This window comes from Pleurodeles waltl, chromosome 5 (assembly GCF_031143425.1).
Source record: "Pleurodeles waltl isolate 20211129_DDA chromosome 5, aPleWal1.hap1.20221129, whole genome shotgun sequence".
Classification (NCBI taxonomy): Eukaryota; Metazoa; Chordata; class Amphibia; order Caudata; family Salamandridae; genus Pleurodeles; species Pleurodeles waltl.
Window position 1 is genome coordinate 1,684,169,588 of NC_090444.1, and position 24,823 is coordinate 1,684,194,410.

Here is a 24,823-nt window from a genome sequence, read left to right on the forward strand (position 1 = left end):
CATCCCCCACAGTGCACCTAAACATATGACTAACCCCAATGCCATGCCCTGCATGCCATACACACTGCATGTACAGCCCTCCCAGCCCTGTATGTACACCCACCACCTATGCATGCACAGCATGGAGAACTAACAATCCCGCAATCCATCACCATATTCAAACAAAGGTGGCAGGGCAACAGCACTGATAAAGGGGAAGCTAGGGATTTAGAATATGTCACAGACATGATGCATAATACATCTCTCCCTCCCTGCATGTGCCCCAGCCAATCCCAGTGGCGAGGAAGTTCCATGGCTAGCCAGTCCCTAACGGAAGTAACTCTGGACATCTGGATCTGGATGAACTTCCTGGCCCATCAGGGACCACTGGTCAGTCGGCCACCCCAGCCCACTCCCAGTCCACCACAGAGCCTCCCCCATCAGTATCCAACACCACAGCACCCACCCAACATCCCACAACTCTGTCCCCAAGACACGTCAATCAGCAGTGTGCCCACCTGTACAGGGCCCACAGTGCACACCTCACAGGCAAGACAATGAGGGTCCTGGGGTCAGTGGCAGTGAGCACACCGTTCAGTGGACACAGGCACAGGGGGACAGGGACACTGAGAGGAATGCGGTGCCCCAGGGGGAAGACAGGCTCAGGGCTCTGACTGTCTTGGAGGCACTCACTAATGTCCTGGGGACTTACCAACAATCCCAGGACAAGATGGGCCAGATTCTTGACATCAAGCAGGAGAACCAGCGGCTGCAGGAGGTACACCATCAGGAGAGCAGGAAAGATTTGCAGGCCCTCAACACCATCATGGTCTCCATAGCAGGGCTGCTGGCTTATAAGGCCAACATAATGAGGGAATATACAGCAAACCAGCAGGCCCCTTCCACTAACCAGTCAACTGAACAGCCCACCACATCTGCTGCAGCTAGTGGACAGGAGGCCCTGCCACAGGACCCACAGGCCACCAGCACCCCTCCCCCTGCAGAAGGTGAACCACCCCACAAACGTTCCCTGCGACCCAGACAGATGCCAGAGACACATGCCAAGACCAAGACCACTGCCAGGAAATGAGACCCTCCTGAATGTCCCCATTGTGTCCCACTGTGTCACCTTGTCCAGTTTGAACTGCCTTTGCTCCCCTTCCTATGGCCCATTGGACACTGGACCTGTGCTACAAACAGACTAGCCCAATACCCTGGACTTACCTCTACCATAACCCCATTCCATTGCACTATTCCATCTATAAATTTCACTACAATGAAAACAACTTGAGTGATAGTGCTTTATGTGATAAAAATTTGCAATTATGTTAACAGTTACATCTTGTCCAAATGACATGAACTCTGTGATAGAATACAAATAATGAGCTGTAGCTGTCTGTAGTCATCACAACAGTACACAGTTGTTATAACACCAACATCTACAAAATTAGAAGGCATAGGTGACAGTCAGTTGAGATGCAAAGGAAGTGAATGCCATCCTGCTACAGCCACACTGAAAACACAAATAATAGGCCCACTCAACCATAAATAATAAGAGGAATGGTCAGTTCCACTGTCTCACCTGTGTGTCATTGGAAATACTGATGTATAACTGATGTTCTGTTGTCCAGATTCTCATCCTCTGCCTCCTCATCCTCACTGTCATCAGGGTCCACCGCTGCCACAGGGGCATTTCCAATTTCCTCCTCCTGCAGATAAGGCACATGTTGTCTGAGGGCCAAGTTGTGCAACATGCAGCATGCTACAACTATCTGGAAAACTTTCTCAGAGGAGTAGCAGAGGGATCTACCTGTCAGATGGAGGCACCTGAACCTGGCCTTCAGGACGCCGACGGTACATGCTTTGATCTGCCTGGTTCGGCCATGTGCCTCATTATACCAATTCTCAGCCCCTGTCCTGTCATTCCTCATAGGGGTCAGGAGCCACAATAGGTTTGGGTAGCCAGAGTCACCTGCAAGTATTGAGGGACAAACATTAGCCTTACACAATGGTCTGGGGGATGACTGAAGGCATACTCTGGGTGGGGACCCTGGCACACCTATTAGCCACACTCTGTGCCTCTGTAGTTGTGCCATCATATTTGGGATGCTGCTATTCTTCAGGACGAAGGCATCATGCACCGACCCAGGATACTTGGCAGTGACATGGGAGATGTGCTGGTCTGGTAGGCACACCATTTGTACATTGAGTGAGTGGAAACTCTTCCTATTCCTGAACACCTGTTCATTTTGCAGGGGACAATCGCAATATGTGTTCAGTAAGTAAGGACAGGTGGAAATAAGGTAACTCTGCTGATGCTGGGCGTCATGGCAGAAGGCAGTCTTGCACAGCCGTGCTATTCCTCATTGGCTAAAATGGGGCTCTATGGAGTACAGTGTCCAATGGGGATCACCGGTGGCGGTGACGGTGTACACAGCTGCAGATGGGACCGTCATTTTCTGTCTAAAACCTCACTTGATTCCTGACTTTCCACAGGAAAACACCTCCACTGCGTGTGCTTTTGTGACCTGTGTCTGGATCCTGCCATGGCCCGTGTGACTGGAGAAAGGCCCCCTGCCTTCACTTTGGAGCAGTTAGAAAGCCTGGTGGATGGGGTCCTGCCCCTGTATGGACAGCTGTATGGGCCTCCAGACCAACGGGTGAGTACACCATGGGCACGATGCATTTGACAAGGTTGCAGGTGATGTGTGTGCTAGCAGTTTGTCATTTGATTGGGGGTATGTCTGGTGGTAGTGTACATTCAGGCCTCTGGGTGATGTGTGTGCTAGTGGAGATGGACATGGTATTTGTCGGTCATATGTGTGACAGGCAGGATTGTATGTTTAATTGTGTCCTCCTATCTGTATTATCTCTGCAGGTCAGCGCCCATCAGAAGAAGGGATTGTGGTGTGCCATCACCAAGGACGTGCAGTCCCTAGGCGTCTATAGCAGGCGGAGCACCCACTGTAGGAAAAGGTGGGAGGACCTGAGATGTGGGGCCCAGAAGACCGCGGAGGCCCAGCTGGGGAGGGCCTCCCAGGGAGGGTGGGGTGCCTGTCGGAACCTGACCCCCTTGATGGCCCGCATACTGGCGGTGGCCTACCCAGAGATGGATGGGCACTTGAGGGCAGCACAGCAGCCACAATGGGGTGAGTCCAGTGAGTATGACAACAAATATTGTTGGGTGGCATGGGATCCTGGTGGTGGGTTTCAGTTAATGCGTGCCCCTTAATGCCAGCTCAGCCATTGCAGCGTGATCCAGCTCAAGGTAAATGGTGTTTAGCAACATCTATTATCCTAGCTAGGTTTCATTCAATGTCAGACAGGGCTTAGTGGGTCCCAGGAGGGGGGCAGTTGGCTCTCATCTTGCTGTGGCACCTAGCCAATGGAATGCCAGTCCGATGCATAGTGCTCAATCCTGATCCCTGTGTGTGATGGTAATGTGTATGCCAACTGTGATGTTGCTGCTGTAATTGTCCCAGTGCTCCCTTTCTCTCCCCTCTATTTTCTTCTGTCATCCTGTCAATGTGTGCATTAGCGTCATCTGGCGGAGGAGGAGGGGCACTGCTGACTGAGGGATCTGCATCCCACCGGACCAAGGAGGCAGAGTCCACCGACGCCGAGGGGACCAGTGAGACGGAAGGCGAGGGGAGCACCATGGCGGAGACAGGAGGTGACAAAACTGATTCCTCCTCCAATGGAAGCACCCAGGTCGTGGCAGACACCTCTGGAACCACACAGGCTACAGGTACAGCCGCCACCCCCTGTACCAGCACTGCCTCCCAGTAGTCCCCCACTGAGTTACCCGTGACAGCTCACCAGGAGGGTGGGCATCTCCTTTGCCCCAGGCACCTCAGGCCTGGCCCCAGTGAGCCATGCTGCCTTCTGTGAGGAGGATATTGACCTCCTTAGATCGATCTCTGTAGGGCAGTCACCCATTGTGAATGCCATCCAGGGGCTGGCATCCGAGATGCAGCAATGCAATGCATACCTGGAGGGCATCCACAGTGGGTTGGCGGCCCTACTGAGATTGTTTCAGGCTCTGGCCTCCTCTCCGATGGCAGCCAGTGTCCCTGTTCCTACCGTCCCCCCCAACTACCACTTCCCACTCCCAGTCTCCTCAATCCCAACCCATCTCAGGCACAGATACAAACAAGCATAGACACAAACATCACACAATAGAAGCACAGTCAAACGCTGGCAGCAAACTTCAGACCACAAGCACTCACACAAACAACAGACAGTTGCACAAACCACCACATCCACCTCCTCCACTGTCTCTCACTCCTGCTCCTCCTCCTCTCTCACAGTAACATCCGCACTCACACCTGCTTGCACTACATCAACAGCCACCACCACCATCACCACATCAAGCAGCACACACACCTCACTTGCAGACACCTCCTTAACCTCCGTTCACGCGTCCCCTTTGTCCTCTCCCAACCTGTCTGCCCCACTCCTAAGAGACACAAACACACGCACTTAGACACCCAACAGCCATCCACCTCACACATGCACACTGTCCATGCACCTGCTCCCAAGTCCAGCACACGTAAACCTCTGACAACCACTCATTCAACCTCCACTCCCATCCCTCCTCCCACATCCCGCCCCAATATCCCTAAGAAGTTTTTCCTTGCCCAACTTGACCTCTTCTCTCTCCCTTAGCCCCACCATCCTGTCCATAAGAACAGGGTCCCAACGACCCAGCCCAGCACCTCAGCCAAACAGTCTGCCGCTGCTCCCATCAAATCATCAGCTGCTGGCACAAAGAGGCCTCAGAGTGTGATGGCTGCCACTCCTACTGAGGGCACACATCCTGCTCAGAAAGGGAGGACTAGGGTGGTGAGAAGAAAGGGACAGGAGACGGGGACAGTGGAGGCAACTCCCAGTCCTGGAGGCAAGGACACAAGTGGCATGTCAAAAGCCAATGGGACCAGTCACAAGAGGGGACACATGGATCCCCCTCCACCAGCAAAGAAAGGGAAGGTTCCCACTCAACCACCAATGAAAGGCAAGAGGCCCACTCAGCCACCAATGAAAGGCAAGCGGCTCACTCCACCAGCAGAGGTCAAGGAGCTCCCATCTCCAGCTGAGGCACAGGAGCCCCCGCCTCCAGCACAGGCACAGCAGCCCTCACCTCTAGCTGAGGCATTGGAGCCCACACCTCCAGCACAGGCACAGCAGCTCTCACCTCCAGCTGAGGCACAGGATCCCTCACCTCCAGCACAGGCACAGCAGCGCTCACCTCCAGCTGAGGCACAAGAGCCCCTACCTCCAGCACAGCCACAGCAGCCCTCACCTCCAGCAGAGGGCATGTAGGCCACCCTCCAGGGACTGTTGTACAAGGAGTTTACCCCAGAACCAGTGGGCAAGGTCCTCACTTCAGAGTCTGTGGCCTTGCACCCCTCTCCAAAGACAAATGGGCATGGCGCCCCCTCTAGAACCAGTGGGCAAGTTCCCCACTTCAGCTGAGGTGCCGCCCACCCCTTCCCCCTGAGGTGCCTGCCCATTTCCGACATGATGCCCCTGAACAGTGGATTCCAGATTGTGTCAGGAGTCAAGTTAGGCCTTGGACTGTGCCCTGTGGACATGTGGCCTTTTGTAATTTAGACTGTTCATTAGCCATTCTGGACATTGTCGTCTGCATTTGTATTCAAATGGACAATATGGCGGTTGTTGGCATCAAATTACTGTGTTTGTTGATTATCATTGTGGTCCTTGATTCATTTTAACGTGTGACATTGGTTCTGTGTATGGTGTGTGTGAATGGTGTTTGTTGTGCGTGTGTGTGTCACGCTCCTTTTCCTCCCTCCCTTGTGTGCTAGGTGGCTGTGCTCACCGTCGTCATCTTCATCCGTATTGGTGTTCCAGGAGGACCATGGCGTAGAAGATCATTGGGAAGACTTGAAGTTCCGGTTCCATGGCGGCAGCAGAGTCCTCTGTGTTCTTGTTGGTGAGCCTTTCATTCTCTGTGATATATTTCCACCGGGCTTTTGATGGTGTTGGTACCACAGTGGAAATCCTGGTGGTTTGGTATGTCACAATATGGTGGGCGGTACCTTGTCTTCCGCCTGGATGTTGATGGGTACCGCCGTGATCAGTGGTGTTAACACCCTGGCGGTTGGTATGGTACAATGGCTGTCTATGGGAGGTATCGCCATGGTCAGAATTCGGCTGTATTACCGCCACTTTAATGGTCACCGCCAATGTAATAATGACCCCCATAGTTTTGTGGTACTGTAGGATGTGAAAGATTGTATGTACTATTTGGGTGCATCCTTTTTTCGCAACATACTCACTGTTATCCTGTCACTGCTGTGCACGCCTAGCATATCTGTGCCTCATATGATAGATTTCTTTTCCATGGATTTTCTAATTTAACTCTTTCTACATGCCTTTATATTTAGAATAGAGGTGTTCACAAATAGGTTGCAGAAATTATAATTTCTGAATATCGTCTAAAAATATGATCTATGAATTAGGTTTTAATTTACTTTTCAATGCTCATCGGCAAAGGGAGGCACACACAACAATTCTTTGACTATGTATTGGTAATGGATGTTTTTCCATACTTTCTGTAAGCAGCTCAAAATGCATGTTGTGTTTCTGAGCAGCAAGGGAAGCACACTAGAGCCAAACGAGACTGCACGGCAGAAACAGAATGCTAAATAACGATGCTCGTCTTCTCCCTATCTCTCTGATAGCTCTCCTTATGGTTTCTTACAATGGAAAGCTATTGTCATTAATGCTCAGGACCCAAGCACAGGTAACTGCCTAACTAGGAGTGAGTGAGTCATCATAAAGATCTCACAGATCTTGTTGTAGATGTTGACATTATTATGGGCCAAACCCACCTACACCTCCATGCTCGAAAATGTTCAAAGTTGAGTTGCCTAAATTTCACTTGCAGTGCATTTCCATTACTTTTCACCTGCAAACAGAAGGAAGTTCCATCAATCATCTCTTGCTGTATTTAGATGTTACATCCAAATCCTGATCTCAGGACAATATGAGTCTGGCACATGCAGTTTAACATTCTTCTAGTAAGCCCAAGGAAACGTATGAAAGTACTGAATTGCCAATTGGAGTTAGTCACTAATTGTGGTCTCCCTACGGACAGTCACAACTTTCTATCAGAGACTGCATTGCATACAATAATTGTCACTTATTCGTCACTAGAAAAACTGCAGCTGACGCATGGAAGATACAACATGATTTTGAAAGACATTGAATCCTATTGGATTCAAGGATTGTCAACTGGCAATTGGTCATGCTTGTCTGTAAGGGTAAGCAAGACTGATTGTCATTGCCAATACTTATTTAAATAGATATCCAATCTGAAATGTAGTGAATGGAGTAACAACTTCTTGTTTCAACTCTATCTGTATCCAAAAATAGCAAGAGCATCATCTAATGGAAGGCATTAAAATATTAACCAGTGCTGCCTAACTTTAGTGAGATCAAAGGTGCATGACATTACACCAATATCCCATTTGCCCATCTCCGCATGGAACTGCCTCGTATCACAACCCTCAATTCAATGTATAAAACATAACCTAATGCATTGGATTTTTTCTGAGGATCATATTTTGAGTGTACGAGTTTTCTTAAAATCAAAAAAGACTGAGGAATCACCTTTTACTTTTAAACCTATATTTGACAAATGTTGTCATAACTTGTTGTGGGAGGTATAATATATCAATTTTGAATCTCATGATGATCGGTGATCATCATTTACCAATACTAACTTTGTTGTTCTTCATATTACAGGCTTCCAATTTTTGTTTATTCTTGATGAGAATATGGCATCCCATAGTTGAGGTTAATTTGTAAAATGAAATAATAATATTGTAAGCTATTAGGCTATAAATACATTAGGTAATGAGTGATTAGGTGTCAGCATTTCACTCAAGTACTGCAAATAAAGTGAATCTCAACCTAATGCTATAAAAACACACATACTCCAAAAAATACTCAAAATACTCCAAAACCACAGATAGATCTATGCATTAATTGGTGTTTCGAAGGTGCAGAAACTCACAAAATATCAGAATATAGTGAAGGAACAAGACATTTCTAAGTTGCTAGTCTAATTAAAGGAGCAAACGTTAAGCAAGAGAGTCACCGAAAATGCTGTAACTGATTAGGACCACTAAAACAATCATTGGCAAAGTTAATGGGTTTGGATTTGTGGTTCTAGCTCATGCAAGCACAGGTATGCACAAATGCGCACTGTGAGAAAACAGGGCTGATTGCAGAGGCCCCACAACTTTTTGTCCCCATTTTCCTCTTTTTGCTGGTGTTTTCCTGACTTTGATGGTGCCCTGGGTACTGCTAACCAGTCCCAGGGCCTGTGCTCTGTGTAAAATGGATATGCAAATTAGGCTAATTATAATTGGCTAAGTTAACCTACCTATAAGTCCCTAGTATATGGTAGGGCATGTAGCTTTAGGGACCACAGCATAGGTGGTGCACACCTAGGTGCACTGCTGAGGTGCCCAGTGTCATTTTAAAAGCAAGCCTGCCTTGCTGGCTGCTTTTAAATTAAAGTTATATGCAAATTCGACTTTGGAATTAAAGGTACTTCCAAAGTCTTAAACTACCTTATTTTTACATATAAGTCACCCCTAAGGTGTGCCCTATGTGCCCCTAGGGCTGGGTGCCATGTAACTATAAGCAGGGACTTTATAAAAATAGATTTATAAGCCCTGGTGAGGTAAAAACAGCCAAATTCGGTTTTCCCTCATTGAAGTAAATGGCCTTCATAGGCTAGAATGGGCAGACTTTATTTTAAATTGTAAAGTCTCCTTAAAAGTTACATACCAAGAATTTGGTATCAAATTAATTGTTGTAATAAATCCCACAACTTCCAGTTGTGGGATTTAATATAACTTGTTCAGGTAAAAAGTTTAGACTTTACCTAAAAAGTTGCCAATTTCAGCTCTGCATTGTTTTTGCTGCTGTACTCTGATTGGCCAGCCTGCAGCAGCTTCTGCCAGGCTGCCTTGATGAGGTGTGAAGTGGCCTGGCTTCACACAAAGGAATGTGCTTGGGGGAGAGAATCTCCCCTCAGCAGATGGTGAGGCAGGAAGGGGGAGGGCTGCCAAACTGGTCTTCAAAGGCAGAGAAGGACATTTGCAGCACCCAGCAACAGCCCCACATCCTACAACCCCAGACAATTAGGTGCCCCCTTGATTAGATTAGGAGAGGGCAGGAGAGGGGTGTGTTTATGATTTTTAGCCACACCAGTGGGTGGGCTCAGCCAGATGTAACCTCCAAAAATCAGATTCATCCATGTTGGATTTTTAGAGACTGTTGCCTTCTGGGATGGATTTTTGCCACACTTCCCAGGAAGTGGTCATCACAGGGGGACGACCCTGCCCCTGATTGGAGAACCAGGGCCCCCCTGCTTTTCACCCAGGAGCAAGGATAAAACTGGCAGACCTGCACCCACACCTCAGATCCCCACCAAATTTCAAGAAGAAGGAACTAAAGGAGAAGAAGGACTGCCCTGCTGGACCCCTGGCCTGCACCTGGAACCTGCACTCAGAAGGACTGCACCAGCTGCACACTTGGGCTTCACCACAAGAAGGACTTTGCCTGGCTTCAACTGGTTCAAGGAGGGACTCCCTGTTTGCTACAGGTGAAAAATTGCTATCCAGAGTCCCCTGCACCAACTCCTGAAAAAGTGACCAGCTGACCACTGTCCAGTGGCCAAAAAGGAGTTTGCACCAGGTGCATTCTGGGAGTTGAAGTCCGCACCCCCCAAGGACCATCACAGAACTTCTGGACCCTTGGGGTGAGCTGTGGACCCCAAAAGAACCTTAAAAGAACATCTGGGTGAAGCCCCAGAAGTTTGGAAAAGATTTGAGAATTTTTGAAAAAAAGCTCCAGAGAGGGACCGACCCGCCGCGGAAATTCTAGCCGGCTTGCCTCAACCGCGACCCGGCCTGACTTCGTGGTTCGTCCCGGTAAAGAAAAACATCAGAAAAAGAGACTAAGTCCGAAGGTAAAAAGTTGACCGGGACCTCCCAGCCATCGTATCCGAGAAGGGCTCCACGGACGTCGGATCAAGATCCAGGTTTACCCCGGTCGAAGGATTTTCATCTCGAAAAAATGACTAAGTCCGAAGGTAAAAATCACCACCGAGGAAACCCACATCGCGTATCCGGACAAGGGCTCCAGGAGGTCGGATTCAACTGGCAGGTTCGTCCCGGTGAAGAAAAACGTCAAAATAAAGACTAAGTCAGAAGGTAACTTTTTAACCGAGGCCTCCCGCGACTTGTAGCCGAGCAGGGCTCCATCGCGGTCGGCCTGAAACTTTGACTTTGCCCCGGTCCTGGTGCAACCAGATGACCCGATTGGCGCTTTTTGTTTCTAAGCGCTAGAAAAATAGTAATTCTTTAAAAATTCATATCTCTGGTTCCCCTGAACCGATTTTAATCATTTTTGTGTCATTTTAAAGATAAAAATATAAACTATTTTTATAAATTGGTTTTGGATTTTTAAACTGTTTCCTGTGTTTTATTTGATTACTGTTTTGTGATATTTGAATGCTTTACACTTTGTCTCCTAAGTTAAGCCTTGACGCTCGTTGCCAAGCTACCAAGGGTTGAGCTGGGATTAATTTACTGAGACCTAACTGTACCTAGGTGGAGGTTAGTGGCTTGTTGCTAGGTGTAGGTACCTACCTGCCCTTACCAATAACCCATTTTCCAACATAATTGGAAGCAGCGACGGGATCCTGTACTTGAGTTCAATATCACGTTACAGTTTTAAGTAAAACAAATTAAAAATCCTTTAAATTGTCCTAGTGCAAAAATTGTTTTTAATTTTTAATTTGGATTAATTTCAATTATTGAATTTTTGTAATTTTTCTAAATTCTTGTTTCCAATTTTTGCAAAAAGTTTTTGTTGACACAAAACTAGGGAACCATGGAGCTTGATCTGGCTAGCCTACCCACACTGACAGTAGTCCAGCTTAGGGGGTTGTGTATTGAAAGAGGGTTGCCTGCAACCACTGATCTCAGGAAGCAAATCCTGATCACATCCCTGACAGCATGGGCTGAGGCCCAAGAGGTAGAGTCAGAAGAAGCTCCAGAGGAGGGAGAAAGAAGGGAGGATGCAAGCTCTAACCACTCAGGGGAGGGAAGGCATCTGAGCCTAAGTGAGGATGAGGAAGAACGGTCCTCAGTAAAAACACAGTCTCTTTGGGCAGATCCAAAGCTAGTGGTGGGAAGGGGGTCCTTTCAGGAGGAGAGAACCCATCCATCAGAGAAAGAGAGCTGGAGGCCCAGCTAGCATACATAGCTTTGGAAGCAGAGAAGCTGGCCCTAGAAAAGAAAAAGTGGGCATACAAAGAGAAAAGAGATGGAGGCAGCGATAAAGAAGCTGAGGTGTCCATGGGTGGGGGAGTTTGCCCCAGATTACCCAAGGGGGTAGTTCCTGCTTATGTAGAGGGGGATGACATAGATAAGTGGCTGGGGGCCTTTGAGAGGGCACTCCAAATGAGAAGGGTTAGGCCTCAATACTGGGGTTCCCTTTTGTGGGAGTTGGTCCCCAACTCAGGGAGGGATAGGCTTCTGACCTTAAGGGGGGAGGAGGCAGATTCATACCCTAGTATGAAGAGGTGCTTAGCCAAGAAGTTTGGTCTGACCCCAGAGCAATATAGAATGAAGTTCAGGGACACCCAGAAGGTCAGTACCCAGTCTTGGGTTGACTTTGTGGACATTTCACTAAAGGCACTAGAGGGCTGGATTATTGGTAACAAAGTAGATACTTATGAGGGGTTATACAATCTGATCATGAGAGAGCACATCTTGACCAATTGTACCCAAGAAAGGTTACGCCAGCATCTAGTGGACTCTAAGCAGACCAACCCTAGAGAGCTGGGGGAGGCAGCTGATGAGTGGTTGAGAACCAGGGTGGTTGTCAAGTCCCAGGGGGGAGACTCCAAGAAGGGGGGGACAGGTCCCCAAAAACCTAAGGAGGGAGGTGGTAAGCCCACCACAGAGACTCCCTCTGTACCCCAGAACCCTAAGAAGGAGGAGAGTAAATCCCACTCTGACCAGCAGAGACAGTTAGACCCAGGGTTAAAAAAGCTCTTGGACAGTAGGGCTTGCTTTGACTGTCAGCAGACAGGTCACTTCAGAGGAGATGCAGCCTGTCCAAAGAAGGTGGTTAGCACTGGGCTGTCCTTTGTAGCCATAGAGGAGGATTCCTCAGATGATGAAGTCCTCCTAGCATTGAGCTGGGAGACAGGACCAGATGGTAAGCTGGTGATCCCTGAGGGTGGGAGTAGGCACTTCCACCACATTCAAGTGAATGGGATCCCTACCACTGGCCTGAGAGACACCTGTGCCAGTCACACTATAGTGAGTGACCGGTTAGTGACCCCAGACATGTATGTCCCAGGAAAGACAAAGAAAGTCAGGATAGCCACAGGGGAGGTCACCTCCAAACCTGTAGCCATAGTGCCCCTAGAGAGGGATGGTATCCTTGACTGGATTAGGGTGGTAGTCAGTGCTGACTTTCCTCTAGATTGTATCCTGGGCAATGACCTCCCAGAGGTGAGTCTGGTCACAGATGGGGTGGTCGCCCAGGGCGCCCCCCCAACCCAAAGTCCTGGGGAGTCAGTCCCTACAGTTAGGAGACAGGGGTCCCCAAGAAAAGGAAAGAAGAAAAGGAAGGGTAGGCCACTCTTAAAGAGAGTTCCAGGGAGCCAAGGGCCTTCTGCCCCAGTAAGGGGGGAGCCCAGAGTTGGCACTGGTGAGGCCTCACCTGACCCCAAGGAAGTCCTGAGTAGTCAGGCAGCTGTCCAGATGCAAGGTGTTGCCCCTGCACTGACAGAAGGGAGAGTGGAAGGAGGGTGTCTGCCACAGGAGGTGGTAGCCCCCCACTCTAGACAGCAAGAGGGGTGCCAGGACCCCAAAGTTGCCCCTAAAGCAGCTCAGCCACCTGTCAGTGGAGAGCTTAGGGTGTGGTTCTGGGTACTGACAGCTGTCAGTAGCCTCTGCTGGGTGCTAGCCTTCCTGGAAGCAATGTACTTGGCCTGGGAGGCAGACCCCAGGGCCAATAGCAAAGTAGGCCCCCTGACCCTATTGGTCATGGTGGGGTTGCTCAAGTGTTGGGTGACCTCTTTGGGTAAGCTAGGTGTTGCCCTAGCAAAGTTTGGAGTAGGGGAGGTGGGCACCTCACTACCCAAGTTGGCAGAGAGAAAGGAGGAAGACCCCCCTAGAGGAAAGTTTCAGTTTGAGTTGGGTCCTTTTACTGTTGGGATGGCTTCACTACCCATAGGGAGTGACCCTGACAGGAGGATATAAGGCAGAGTAGGCCCTGCAAAGGGACAGCCAGTTTTCTTCACTGTCTTCCTCGCCTAACAAGCCAGGAAGACTCTCCCAGGGTTGGGCTGAGTCTCCTGGGCGTGTGGGCTGGGGGGGTTGTGTGAGAAAACAGGGCTGATTGCAGAGGCCCCATAACTTTTTGCCCCCATTTTCCTCTTTTTGCTGGTGTTTTCCTGACTTTGATGGTGCCCTGGGTACTGCTAACCAGTCCCAGGGCCTGTGCTCTGTGTAAAATGGATATGCAAATTAGGCTAATTATAATTGGCTAAGTTAACCTACCTATAAGTCCCTAGTATATGGTAGGGCATGTAGGTTTAGGGACCACAGCATAGGTGGTGCACACCTAGGTGCACTGCTGAGGTGCCCAGTGTCATTTTAAAAGCAAGCCTGCCTTGCTGGCTGCTTTTAAATTAAAGTTATATGCAAATTCGACTTTGGAATTAAAGGTACTTCCAAAGTCTTAAACTACCTTATTTTTACATATAAGTCACCCCTAAGGTGTGCCCTATGTGCCCCTAGGGCTGGGTGCCATGTAACTATAAGCAGGGACTTTATAAAAATAGATTTATAAGCCCTGGTGAGGTAAAAACAGCCAAATTCGTTTTTCCCTCATTGAATTAAATGGCCTTCATAGGCTAGAATGGGCAGACTTTATTTTAAATTTTAAAGTCTCCTTAAAAGTTACATACCAAGAATTTGGTATCAAATTAATTGTTGTAATAAATCCCACAACTTCCAGTTGTTGGATTTAATATAACTTGTTCAGGTAAAAAGTTTAGACTTTACCTAAAAAGTTGCCAATTTCAGCTCTGCATTGTTTTTGCTGCTGTACTCTGATTGGCCAGCCTGCAGCAGCTTCTGCCAGGCTGCCTTGATGAGGTGTGAAGTGGCCTGGCTTCACACATAGGAATGTGCTTGGGAGAGAGAATCTCCCCTCAGCAGATGGTGAGGCAGGAAGGGGGAGGGCTGCCAAACTGGTCTTCAAAGGCAGAGAAGGACATTTGCAGCACCCAGCAACACCCCCACATCCTGCAACCCCAGACAATTAGGTGCCCCCTTGATTAGATTAGGAGAGGGCAGGAGAGGGGTGTGTTTATGATTTTTAGCCACACCAGTGGGTGGGCTCAGCCAGATGTAACCTCCAAAAATCAGATTCATCCATGTTGGATTTTTAGAGACTGTTGCCTTCTGGGATGGATTTTTGCCACACTTCCCAGGAAGTGGTCATCACAGGGGGACGACCCTGTCCCTGATTGGAGAACCAGGGCCCCCCTGCTTTTCACCCAGGAGCAAGGATAAAACTGGCAGACCTGCACCCACACCTCAGATCCCCACCAAATTTCAAGAAGAAGGAACTAAAGGAGAAGAAGGACTGCCCTGCTGGACCCCTGGCCTGCACCTGGAACCTGCACTCAGAAGGACTGCACCAGCTGCACACTTGGGCTTCACCACAAGAAGGACTTTGCCTGGCTTCAACTGGTTCAAGGAGGGACTCCCTGTTTGCTACAGGTGAAAAATTGCTATCCAGAGTCCCCTGCACCAACTCCTGAAAAAGTGACCAGCTGACCACTGTCCAGTGGCCAAAAAGGAGTTTGCGCCAGGTGCATTCTGGGAGTTGAAGTCCGCACCCCCCAAGGACCATCACAGAACTTCTGGACCCTTGGGGTGAGCTGTGGACCCCAAAAGAACCTTAAAAGAACATCTGGGTGAAGCCCCAGAAGTTTGGAAAAGATATGAGAATTTTTGAAAAAAAGCTCCAGAGAGGGACCGACCCGCCGCGGAAATTCTAGCCGGCTTGCCTCAACCGCGACCCGGCCTGACTTCGTGGTTCGTCCCGGTAAAGAAAAACATCAGAAAAAGAGACTAAGTCCGAAGGTAAAAAGTTGACCGGGACCTCCCAGCCATCGTATCCGAGAAGGGCTCCATGGACGTCGGATCAAGATCCAGGTTTACCCCGGTCAAAGGATTTTCATCTCGAAAAAACGACTAAGTCCGAAGGTAAAAATCACCACCGAGGAAACCCACATCGCGTATCCGGACAAGGGCTCCAGGAGGTCGGATTCAACTGGCAGGTTCGTCCCGGTGAAGAAAAACTTCAAAATAAAGACTAAGTCAGAAGGTAACTTTTTAACCGAGGCCTCCCGCGACTTGTAGCCGAGCAGGGCTCCATCGCGGTCGGCCTGAAACTTTGACTTTGCCCCGGTCCTGGTGCAACCAGATGACCCGATTGACGCTTTTTGTTTCTAAGCGCTAGAAAAATAGTAATTCTTTAAAAATTCATATCTCCGGTTCCCCTGAACCGATTTTAATCGTTTTTGTGTCATTTTAAAGATAAAAATATAAACTATTTTTATAAATTGGTTTTGGATTTTTAAACTGTTTCCTGTGTTTTATTTGATTACTGTTTTGTGATATTTGAATGCTTTACACTTTGTCTCCTAAGTTAAGCCTTGACGCTCGTTGCCAAGCTACCAAGGGTTGAGCTGGGATTAATTTACTGAGACCTAACTGTACCTAGGTGGAGGTTAGTGGCTTGTTGCTAGGTGTAGGTACCTACCTGCCCTTACCAATAACCCATTTTCCAACACGCACCAACTATTTGTGCCCTGTCTTGGACCAAGCCCTCTCTGCAGGGTCACTGACAACTTGTTTTGGCCTTCACCTTTCCTGTCTCATGAAATCATTTTTGTTAGCATTAGGGCTCTGTGCACTTTACCACTGCTAACCAGAGGTAACAGGTCTGTGCTTGCTCTTAAACATGGAAAAGAATGGCCTACACCTAATTGGCACATGTAATTTACTTCCCTAGTATATGGTACTACATGTATCCATGGCCTGTAAATGAATTGCTACTGGTGGGTTTGCAGCATTCCTTGTGCCAACCACTAAAGTAACACTTTGAAACATGTCTCAGGCCTGCCATTACAGCCTGCAGTGCAGTTCTAAACTGCCATTTCAACCTGGCAAAAAAACCTTTTGCCAGCCTAACCTTACTTTTAAAACATTCTTAAGGCAGGCCCTAAAATTCATAGGGCAGAGTGTATTGTATTTAAAAAGTTGGACATGTAAGTTTATGTTTTACTTGTCCTGGTAGTGAAAATCTACTAAAATTATTTTTCACCATTATAAGGCCTATTTCTCCCATGGACTAACACAGGGTTACCAAAAGTTATTACATTTAATGAGTGCTGTTTATGGATTGGGGGGAGTTAGAGATATCATGTTTTGAGTCAAATTAGTTGTAATTTAAAATCCTCTTTAATGGTTAAGTTGGATTTAAAGTTGCAATTCTGAAAATGCCATTTTTAGAAAGTTGGTATTTTCTTGTCATAACCATTTTGTTCCTTCGCCAGTGTCCTGCCCCACATGACTGTGAATAGGTCTGCTGTTGCACTTTGTGTATTCCTCCCAAACAATTGCACAAAAGGGCATTGGTGACGGAGATGTACCCTGCCCTACTTACACTTCAAGGGGTTTTCCTCCAGCACACACAAAGGAACTTGACACTAGCCTTTTGTCACCGCAAACTTTGTTGAGCCTCGATAGGGGAAGGGAAGAATGTTCGAGAACCAGATGTCATAGTAGGGTGGGTGTTTCCCCACTCGCAAAGCCTGACACCACATATAAATACTTGACCTTCAGAGCCACTCTGCCGTAGACACCTGGACCTGTGGACATTACAGAAGAAGGACTGCCCTGCCACCAGACAGCTGTTCTGCTGCTCCCAGGGGACTGCTCCGTTAGTTGAGGACTGCCTTGCTCTTGAGAAAGGAACACTGGTTCTGCTCTTTTTATTCCAGGCTAACTTGAGTGACTCCAAAGGTCAGGTGGCTGACCTCCTCTCTGAGCTACAGGCACTTAACAAGCTCCAGGGGCCTCCCTGCAACTGTCCAACTGACCTATTGCACTGGACCTGCCTGGACCTGCAACTGGATCTGCCTAAACCCTACTGGCCTCTTCTGGGGTGAGTTCCTGATTCTCAAGAGGTGCCTACCTAGGTCCTGGACCCCTGGCTGGCATTTGTTAAGCTACTCCTGAGAAGAAAGGTAAAATCCTGGAGCTTTGGGTTCTTCCTGTCTGCAAACAGACCCATTTGCACAGTGACTCTGTCACATGCCAGCGCAAGGTTTTGGTGAGCCAGGCTCTTTGAACTACAGCAACTCCGAACGAAGACTAGCAATACAAGATCTGCACTCAGTGCTACAGTAATGACAGCCAGCAGTGACCACCAACAAGAAGCTCCAGAAACGACCATCCACAGTGACTGACTGGCTCTTTTTACTTCAGCAATGACATCCGGTGCCACTCGGCCTGCTCTTCTTGCTACAGTACTGACCATCCGCATTGCTATCACTGTTCCTCGCAGCTCCTCCACCGCAAATGGACCTCTTCGCGCCAGTCTTTGAGAAAGTAGCTTTTTCAGCAGGATTAACCAAGTCCCTGTATCCAGCCCCACTCCATCTTAGTCAGTCTGGACTTTCCCCCCATCTAGCATAAACAGGTAACCACAAGTGGTGCTTGGTGCTTTTTTGGGCACCATGTTTACTTATTACTTCGACATTACTATGAAATTGCATATCTCCTCTTCTACTGACATGGATTTTGTTGTTCTATTCTCATGTTAATTATTTATGATAGTTTTTTAATTGGTTTGGGACTTTTCTTTGTGTTGTGTTTTCACTTCATTACTGTGTCTGTGCTGCATACATGCTTTACACATTGCCTCTATGTTAAGCCTGACTGTTTTGTGCCAGTCAACCAGAGAGTTAAATACAGGTTAATATAGTGAGTCTTGTGGTTCACCCTGACAAAGATTGTGTCTGTTGCTTGAGTGGGGTCTCTACCTCCTTCAACCAATAACCCAATTTCTTACACCCTGTCTCTATGCAACCTACCTCTTTCTGTGCCTCATACATCTGTGCCGTGGTTTGTATTCCCCAAACTTGTGGTGCTGCTTAGCACCAGTACCAGAAGAAAAGGAACAGAAAAAAGCAGCAACACATGCATGGAGAATCAAAAACAATGTTACAGATAGAGGAGAAAAAAGACACATGTTGCACTGAAACACGGAACAAATGGTTTGAGATCAATTCTGTATGCCTGTGTTTCTTTATGTTAGCACATATAAGCCATTCCTCTTGGCTATGCCAGTGTTTGTTGTCAATATGTTTGAAGGTTCTACATTTTACAATTTCTGTCTCCAGATCAGCATAGGAATGGCATGTTAAGACGAAGATTTTGAAAAGAATGAGGCAGTGATCTGACCTGTACTATTTGAGAATGTTAAAGATTTATATTTGGTTTATATATGAAAATAATTTCCCAGCTGGAGCCCTTATTATGGATAGGTATAACGATGAGGTAGTTTGATCTCCAATAAGAAAGCTTGAAGGAAGGATATTTAGACTTATTTTTCAGTGGAGCTTTAACTCCCACAGGAATATCTTATCACAATGTGAGCTGATCAGTGCTTGAATCAAGGATACCACTACCAAAACAAAACCATTTTGCTGGTTTGGGTAGTATAAGATGTTAAGACTCAGTGGTTTCGGTCATGTGTTTGTAATTTTCATAGTAACATTTTGGTGCAAGAAGAAAACTATTGATTTAATCAGCTTGCATTAAAGAGATTCCTTGTGATAAATGACAGCACTCCATCACTTTTCTGTTTTATCGAGGAGAGGGAACTTATATCCTAGTGGTAAGATAGTGGTATAGAGAATGAGCAGCATCAGGATTCCATTGTGCAGCCAAGTTTCGAATGAAGGCATATATGGAAGTTAAATTAGAGTCCACAGACCTACAGAATGGCAGCTTTGTGTTTAGGAGATGGGCCCCAGGTTTAGGAGGAGGTGATTCCTGTATTTTTCGTGATAAAATATGGGTGGAGTCTGTGATCATAGATGTGTGAGGTGCATTGAAGTAATATGGTTGGAGGAATTGAGACTAGTGCATGTGTTGGGCTAAGTGTAAATGTTTGACTTTTCAAAAGATTGTTTCTCCAGTTAAGTATAATCATAACAGGAGATTGGGAGAACAGTGTCTGGAAGGAAAGTGCTTGTGAGAGAGTGTGATTTGCACATTTTAGGCCTGAGTATAGAGAAAGTCTAAATTTAGCATCGAGCAGATCTTCATCATGTCGATAGTAGAGATTACTTCGCCTCCTCACCGACATAAATCTCCAACAGAGTAAGGGCCGGCGTTTTGACCATGTGCCTGCCCACCCTATTTAGTGTTGGCAAGCACAGGGCCAGTTTTCACTGTTTGTCACCATCAGGTAAAACCTGGCGGTAAGCAGCAGTGAAAACTGCAAAGTGCCCCGCTCACCATGGGATAAAACTCCCATGGTGAGGGTAGCATTGATTTTTTATTTTCCGAAACAAAATCCGACTTTGGATGTCTGTTTTGAAAAGTAAAAAAAATGTGTCAGCCATACAGCTTAGTTATAATGACGCAGTAGTCTGCCAAAATTACTAAGCAATGATAGGAACCTCTGTGACAGGGGTTCCTGCCACTGCTAGAGATGTTGGGTGAGCTGGTGGGCATCTCACAATTTGGTAGGCGGGAACTCCATTAGGATGACTAAGAGTAAAACCCTCTCCATCAAAGTCAAAATCAGGCCCTTTGTATCTTCTCATGCTGTGGATGGAGCAGCGGTTCGATTCTGAGAACGTCATTTTGGTGACTGGATAAAATATTTGTGCTCAAGTGAATAGGTAATGCTTCTAATGAAATGTGAGGTGAGTAATCACTCTTCTCATGTGAATAATGATATCGGTAGAGGATTCCTGCTCAGGAGAGTCGGATTATGTGCTGTTTTTTTTCTATAGGACCATGATGTTGGTTGATAGGGGGAATGTGTGAAGTGATGGTAGGGGCTATCGGGATGGCTGCCAACTTGGCCTCCAACAGTATGTCAGTCTTTGTCAGAATAACAGCAGCTTTGTTCCTAGTTATGGTGCGAATTACTCTGATATATACAGGTATTATCATTATTTTTTCACACACAGCCATGGTGTTTATGGAGGATAATGGGGGCATGAGGTAGTAAAGGGGCTTACAGTAGTAGTAGTATAACCAGTAGGGGTAGTAGGCATGTCATTAGTGCTAACATCCCTAGCAATGATAGAGTCTTTGAGTGTCTTCATGGAACCAATGCGGTTAAGATATGGGGGTTAATATCTGAGGAGTAGATCATGCCCTTCCCATTTTCATATTTAGTGATACATAGTTTTTAGTGCTTAATATGGTGATATGAGATAGTAAGTTTTTCCCATAAAGACTTTTTGTGTTTTCTGAGACTAAGTCATAGTGTGTCAGTATTTTTGTTGGGAAGATTAGTGCAAAAATAAAGTAACTGTATATTACAGTAATATTTTAAGTGAAAATGCATTGCATTTATGGACCCCAGGCCATAGCCAATATTGTATAAAATAATAGCAATTTTCAAAAGCTTTCTATATTTTAAATGAGCATCCCTACCAAGCAAGATGGAGATAGGTCCCTAGAATATTCAGTCATTCTCTCCTATCTCCACTTTCCAAGACAGCAATTTTCAGTACACAAAAATCTATAAATATGTTCTGCCACTGACGAATGTGTGGGGGTTCCCAAAGTATCCATTACTTAGCAATACATAAAGCTTCAGTAAGTTATGATTGATTGTGCAAAACTTTATAAGCCCGTTCCACAAAAGGACTTATGACTCATAAAGTTACGATTCCGGAGTCTCTGCACCTGTGGCAGAATCCCCTTACGGTGCACAGTAGAGTGTGCAATACGGACATTCCACCACAAGTGCAAAGACTGTGCCATGAAGGAAGAGATTCTGTAACTTTACCAGTCGTAAGTCCCTTTGTAAGTCAGGCCTGTTAGATTTGCCAGTGTGAATATTTAAACCCCAGTTATTATCTTTAGTTCCATAAACATCTTAATCGAAAATTGCTCCAGGGAGAAACAGGATGGAACCAGATGCACTACACCTGTGTCCTGCAGTCCACAACAAGGACGATCTCAAGGTCTGCAATGAAGAGCATCAGCAAAATGAGGTAGCATTCCAAAATAGTGGGTGAGGGTTCCCATTCAGTAAGTCTAAAAAACCTTCCATTATTAGAGCTTCTTACGAATTTGCTTAAATAATGAATACTTTTGAAACGGCCCCAAGTCGAGAGCTTCTTAGGAGTATATTGAGAATGAATACGTTTAAAATACAGCAACCTAAGATTTTTGTTAACCAGGGTGTGTCCATCAATTATGGAGTCTATCAGTAGATAACTATTGGAACACTCAATAATAGAGACCACTTATTGGTACAGAGGCCCGGATCATCTGAAAGATTATGACAAATGAGCTAGTAAAGTCTACCAATACTAGGTTTAACCTTTTTTACAAGCATTACTTGGAGGACTGGAACTTTTCTAAATGAATCCCGACAGTGGTGAATTAAGTCACTTATCCAAAGATATTTTTTTTTAAAGCCATATTTAGCAATGGCATAGCTGACCTGATTTGAAAATGGGGAATACCTTATTAGCACACAGTTGACCAAATGTAGAATTGCAGTATGCCACCAAGTGGAGCAGGCTGAATTAGGGAAAATAAAAGGCACATGATGGTTGTTCCTATTTTTGCGAGTAGTGATTGATTTGGCAATTTTGAAAAATATCAACCATAATTTCCATATATATATATATATATATATATATATATATATATATATATATATATATATATGTATATATATATATATATATATATATGTATATATATATATATATATATATAAAACTGCTCAATATCCCAAATAAAACCTTCTTGTAATATGAAACCTTTAAATGATGAATTAGAGTAGAGTTTTGCTGAAGACCCTTGAACAGTAAAAAATAAGAGCCCACAGGTGGAGGCAAACTTAAGAGCTCAGACATTTGAATACCCATTGTTGCCCAATAAAAGCATTTCATATATGGTCCTGACCAAACCCATGAACTGCTAGCAATTTAAAAGGCCATTTACACACACCTTGGTTGCTGGTATGCCCAAATAAAGCTAGAAAACGGGGAATCAAACTTTTTGGAAAAAATATGGGAGTTGCTTGAATTTTAAATATATATATATATGCCCTAGTGGCCGTCGCTACGAGGTAGTTATAGTCCCAATTTGATGAATCGTCACAAACCTTTCCAAGAAAATACAACGCTCACTTCCACTGCTATCTGACAGGTTTTGGGGAGATCAGCCAAGCAGGGGCCAAGAAAAAGGGGGGTCCCAAAACGCGTTTTCCGATAGGGATTTTGAACAGTGATAGCGCCCGAACCACTGGACGGAATTACACCAAATTTGGTAGAATGTTAGCTCTTGGTCCAGAAAGTGAACTTTTTCTTATTTGGTGCAAATCTGTTCAGTAGTTTTTTAGAAATTAAAGAAAATCCAGATTTATATACATAGGGACGCAAAGGCTGATCGAACACTCCTGATCTGATTGGCTGCCAACACTTCAACAAGGAAGCTGGCAGCCATGTTGGGACTCGGCTTCAGTCGAGTCCCAGAGAAAAGTAAAAAAAAACAAAAGGGACACCCTGAGCTCTTAGCCCCCCCAGAGCTAAAAAAAACATTTTTTAAATGTTTCCGCATTTCTCGGCAGATCCGTGGATCCAATAAAAGTGAAGGCTCTCCTGCTTGTTTAACTGTAGGCCCTGGGTGGGCCAAGTTCTGAGGGCACTGCTATTTTCATGTGGGGGTGCTTGGCCCACCTGCTGCCCCGTGGTCCACCATCTCCCTGGAGCAAAACAAATTATGTGTGCGTGGGCCACCTGGACCCCTGCAGCCCTGGGGACTGCTACCTCCCTGGGGCATGAATGGGGGGGTACCCAGATCCACTGCAGTCAGGGCTTAAATCAAATTGAATGTGGGGAGAATATGCGCCCCCCGCAGACCTGCGAACCACTGCCTCACCGGGACTTAGATCCAATTCAATGCGGGGGCTGCACGGCCCCTGCAGTCCTGGGGACTGCCACCTCCCAATGGTTATTATCCAATTAAATAAGGGGGGCATGTGCCCCCCACAGCCCTGCACACCACTACCTCTCTGGGGCTATTATCCCATTCAATGCAGGGGCCGCATGCCCCCCTCATCTCAGGCACCACCACCACCTCCCTGGGGATATTATCAAATTTAATCTTAGGGGCCACACCCCCCCAATGCAGCTCAGGCGACCACCAACTCCCCGGGGCTTTCAATATATATAATGCAGGGGGCACATGGCCCCCCGGCAACCGGGAAGACTGCCACCCCGCAAGGCCTACAATAAAAAAGTAAAGGGGGTCTGTTTCGGACCCCCAAACCCTGAGGACCACCACCTCCCTGGGGCAAATGTCATTGGAGGGGGACCCCCCCCCTCGAGGAGTCACAGATTGCTCTGGGGACTACCACCCCCCCAGCAACAGCTCCTGCTATGTCCAGGGTCCCTACGCCAGGACATAGCTGTTTGCTTTTGCTTGGTGGGAGCTGACAGTCAGTTCCCACCAAGCAAAAGCAAACAAAGTCTGCTTTCTGCAAATGAGAGCTGTCAAACAGCCACCTTCCCCTTATTTCCAGCTGGTGCAAGCTCCTTCCCCTTCAGTATTGTTGGTCTGGCATCCCTACCACCACAAGTAGGTGGTGCTACCGCTGGGCTGGTGGACTGTTTGGCTGAGGTGCTGGGCTGGGTCCTTGCTACCCTGCTCATATGTGCAGGGTTGGGGGGTGGGGGTAGTGAAGAGGTCAATCGTGGAAAGGAAAAGCTTTTTAGGTAAGTTGGGGCGGGAGGAGTAATGGGGGTGGAGGATGAGGGAGTGGTTGCTGGAGGTGTTTGTCTGCTGGATTTGGGTGCAGGTTCATGGGCTGCATGCTGTTGTGAGGTGGATGGCTGTTGGGTGTCTGAGTGCTTGGGTTTGTGTACTTTAGGAGGGGGGGACAGACACGGTGGGAGAGGAAACAGGGGACGAGTGCATGGGTGTTGTGGAAGTGTCTGCCAGTGAAATGTGTTATGCTTGGTGTGGTGATGATGCTGGTAGTAGATATTGCTGTAGTTGTGAGTGTAGACGTAACTGGGAGGGAGGTGGAGTAGCAGGAGGAGGAGGAGAGGGAGACAGTGGAGATAGTGGATGTTGTCGTGTCTGCAACTGAATGGTGTTTGTGTGAGTGCCTGTGGGATGAAGTGTGGTGCTTGTGTTTGCCTGTGACACTCTTGGGTGTTGTCTTGTGTGCATGCTCGCCTCGCTGTGTGTTTGGGATGGGTTGGGGCTGAAAAGAATGGGACTGGGAAGTTGAAGTTGGAGGGGGAACGGTTGAAACAGGGACAATGGCTGCCATCAGAGAGGAGGCCAGAGCCTGAATCGATCTCTGTTGAGCCACCAATCCACTGTGAATGCCCTCCAGGAATGCATTTGAATGCTGCATCTGGGCTGCCAGCCCCTGGATGGCATTCACAATGGTTGTTTGCCCTACAGAGATGGATCTC

The 24,823-nt window shown here is 47.0% G+C and overlaps 1 protein-coding gene across 1 annotated transcript; it reads left to right on the forward strand.

Annotated features, from left to right (window-relative positions):
* Positions 1-2,525: 2,525 nt before the first annotated feature.
* Positions 2,526-5,301, forward strand: LOC138297144 (acidic proline-rich protein PRP25-like). Its single transcript, XM_069236635.1, has 2 exons — positions 2,526-2,639; positions 4,648-5,301. The coding sequence occupies exons 1-2, from the start codon at positions 2,526-2,528 to the stop codon at positions 5,299-5,301; spliced, it is 768 nt and encodes a 255-aa protein (XP_069092736.1).
* Positions 5,302-24,823: the final 19,522 nt, after the last annotated feature.

What these genes read in the sequence shown, in the direction of transcription:
- LOC138297144 (XM_069236635.1), top strand. Translation starts at nt 2,526, where the DNA reads ATGGCCCGTGTGACTGGAGAAAGGCCCCCTGCCTTCACTTTGGAGCAG. An exon ending in ATGGGCCTCCAGACCAACGG is followed by an intron (nt 2,640 to 4,647) that starts GTGAGTACACCA and finishes TCTCTCCCTTAG; the next exon opens with CCCCACCATCCTGTCCATAA.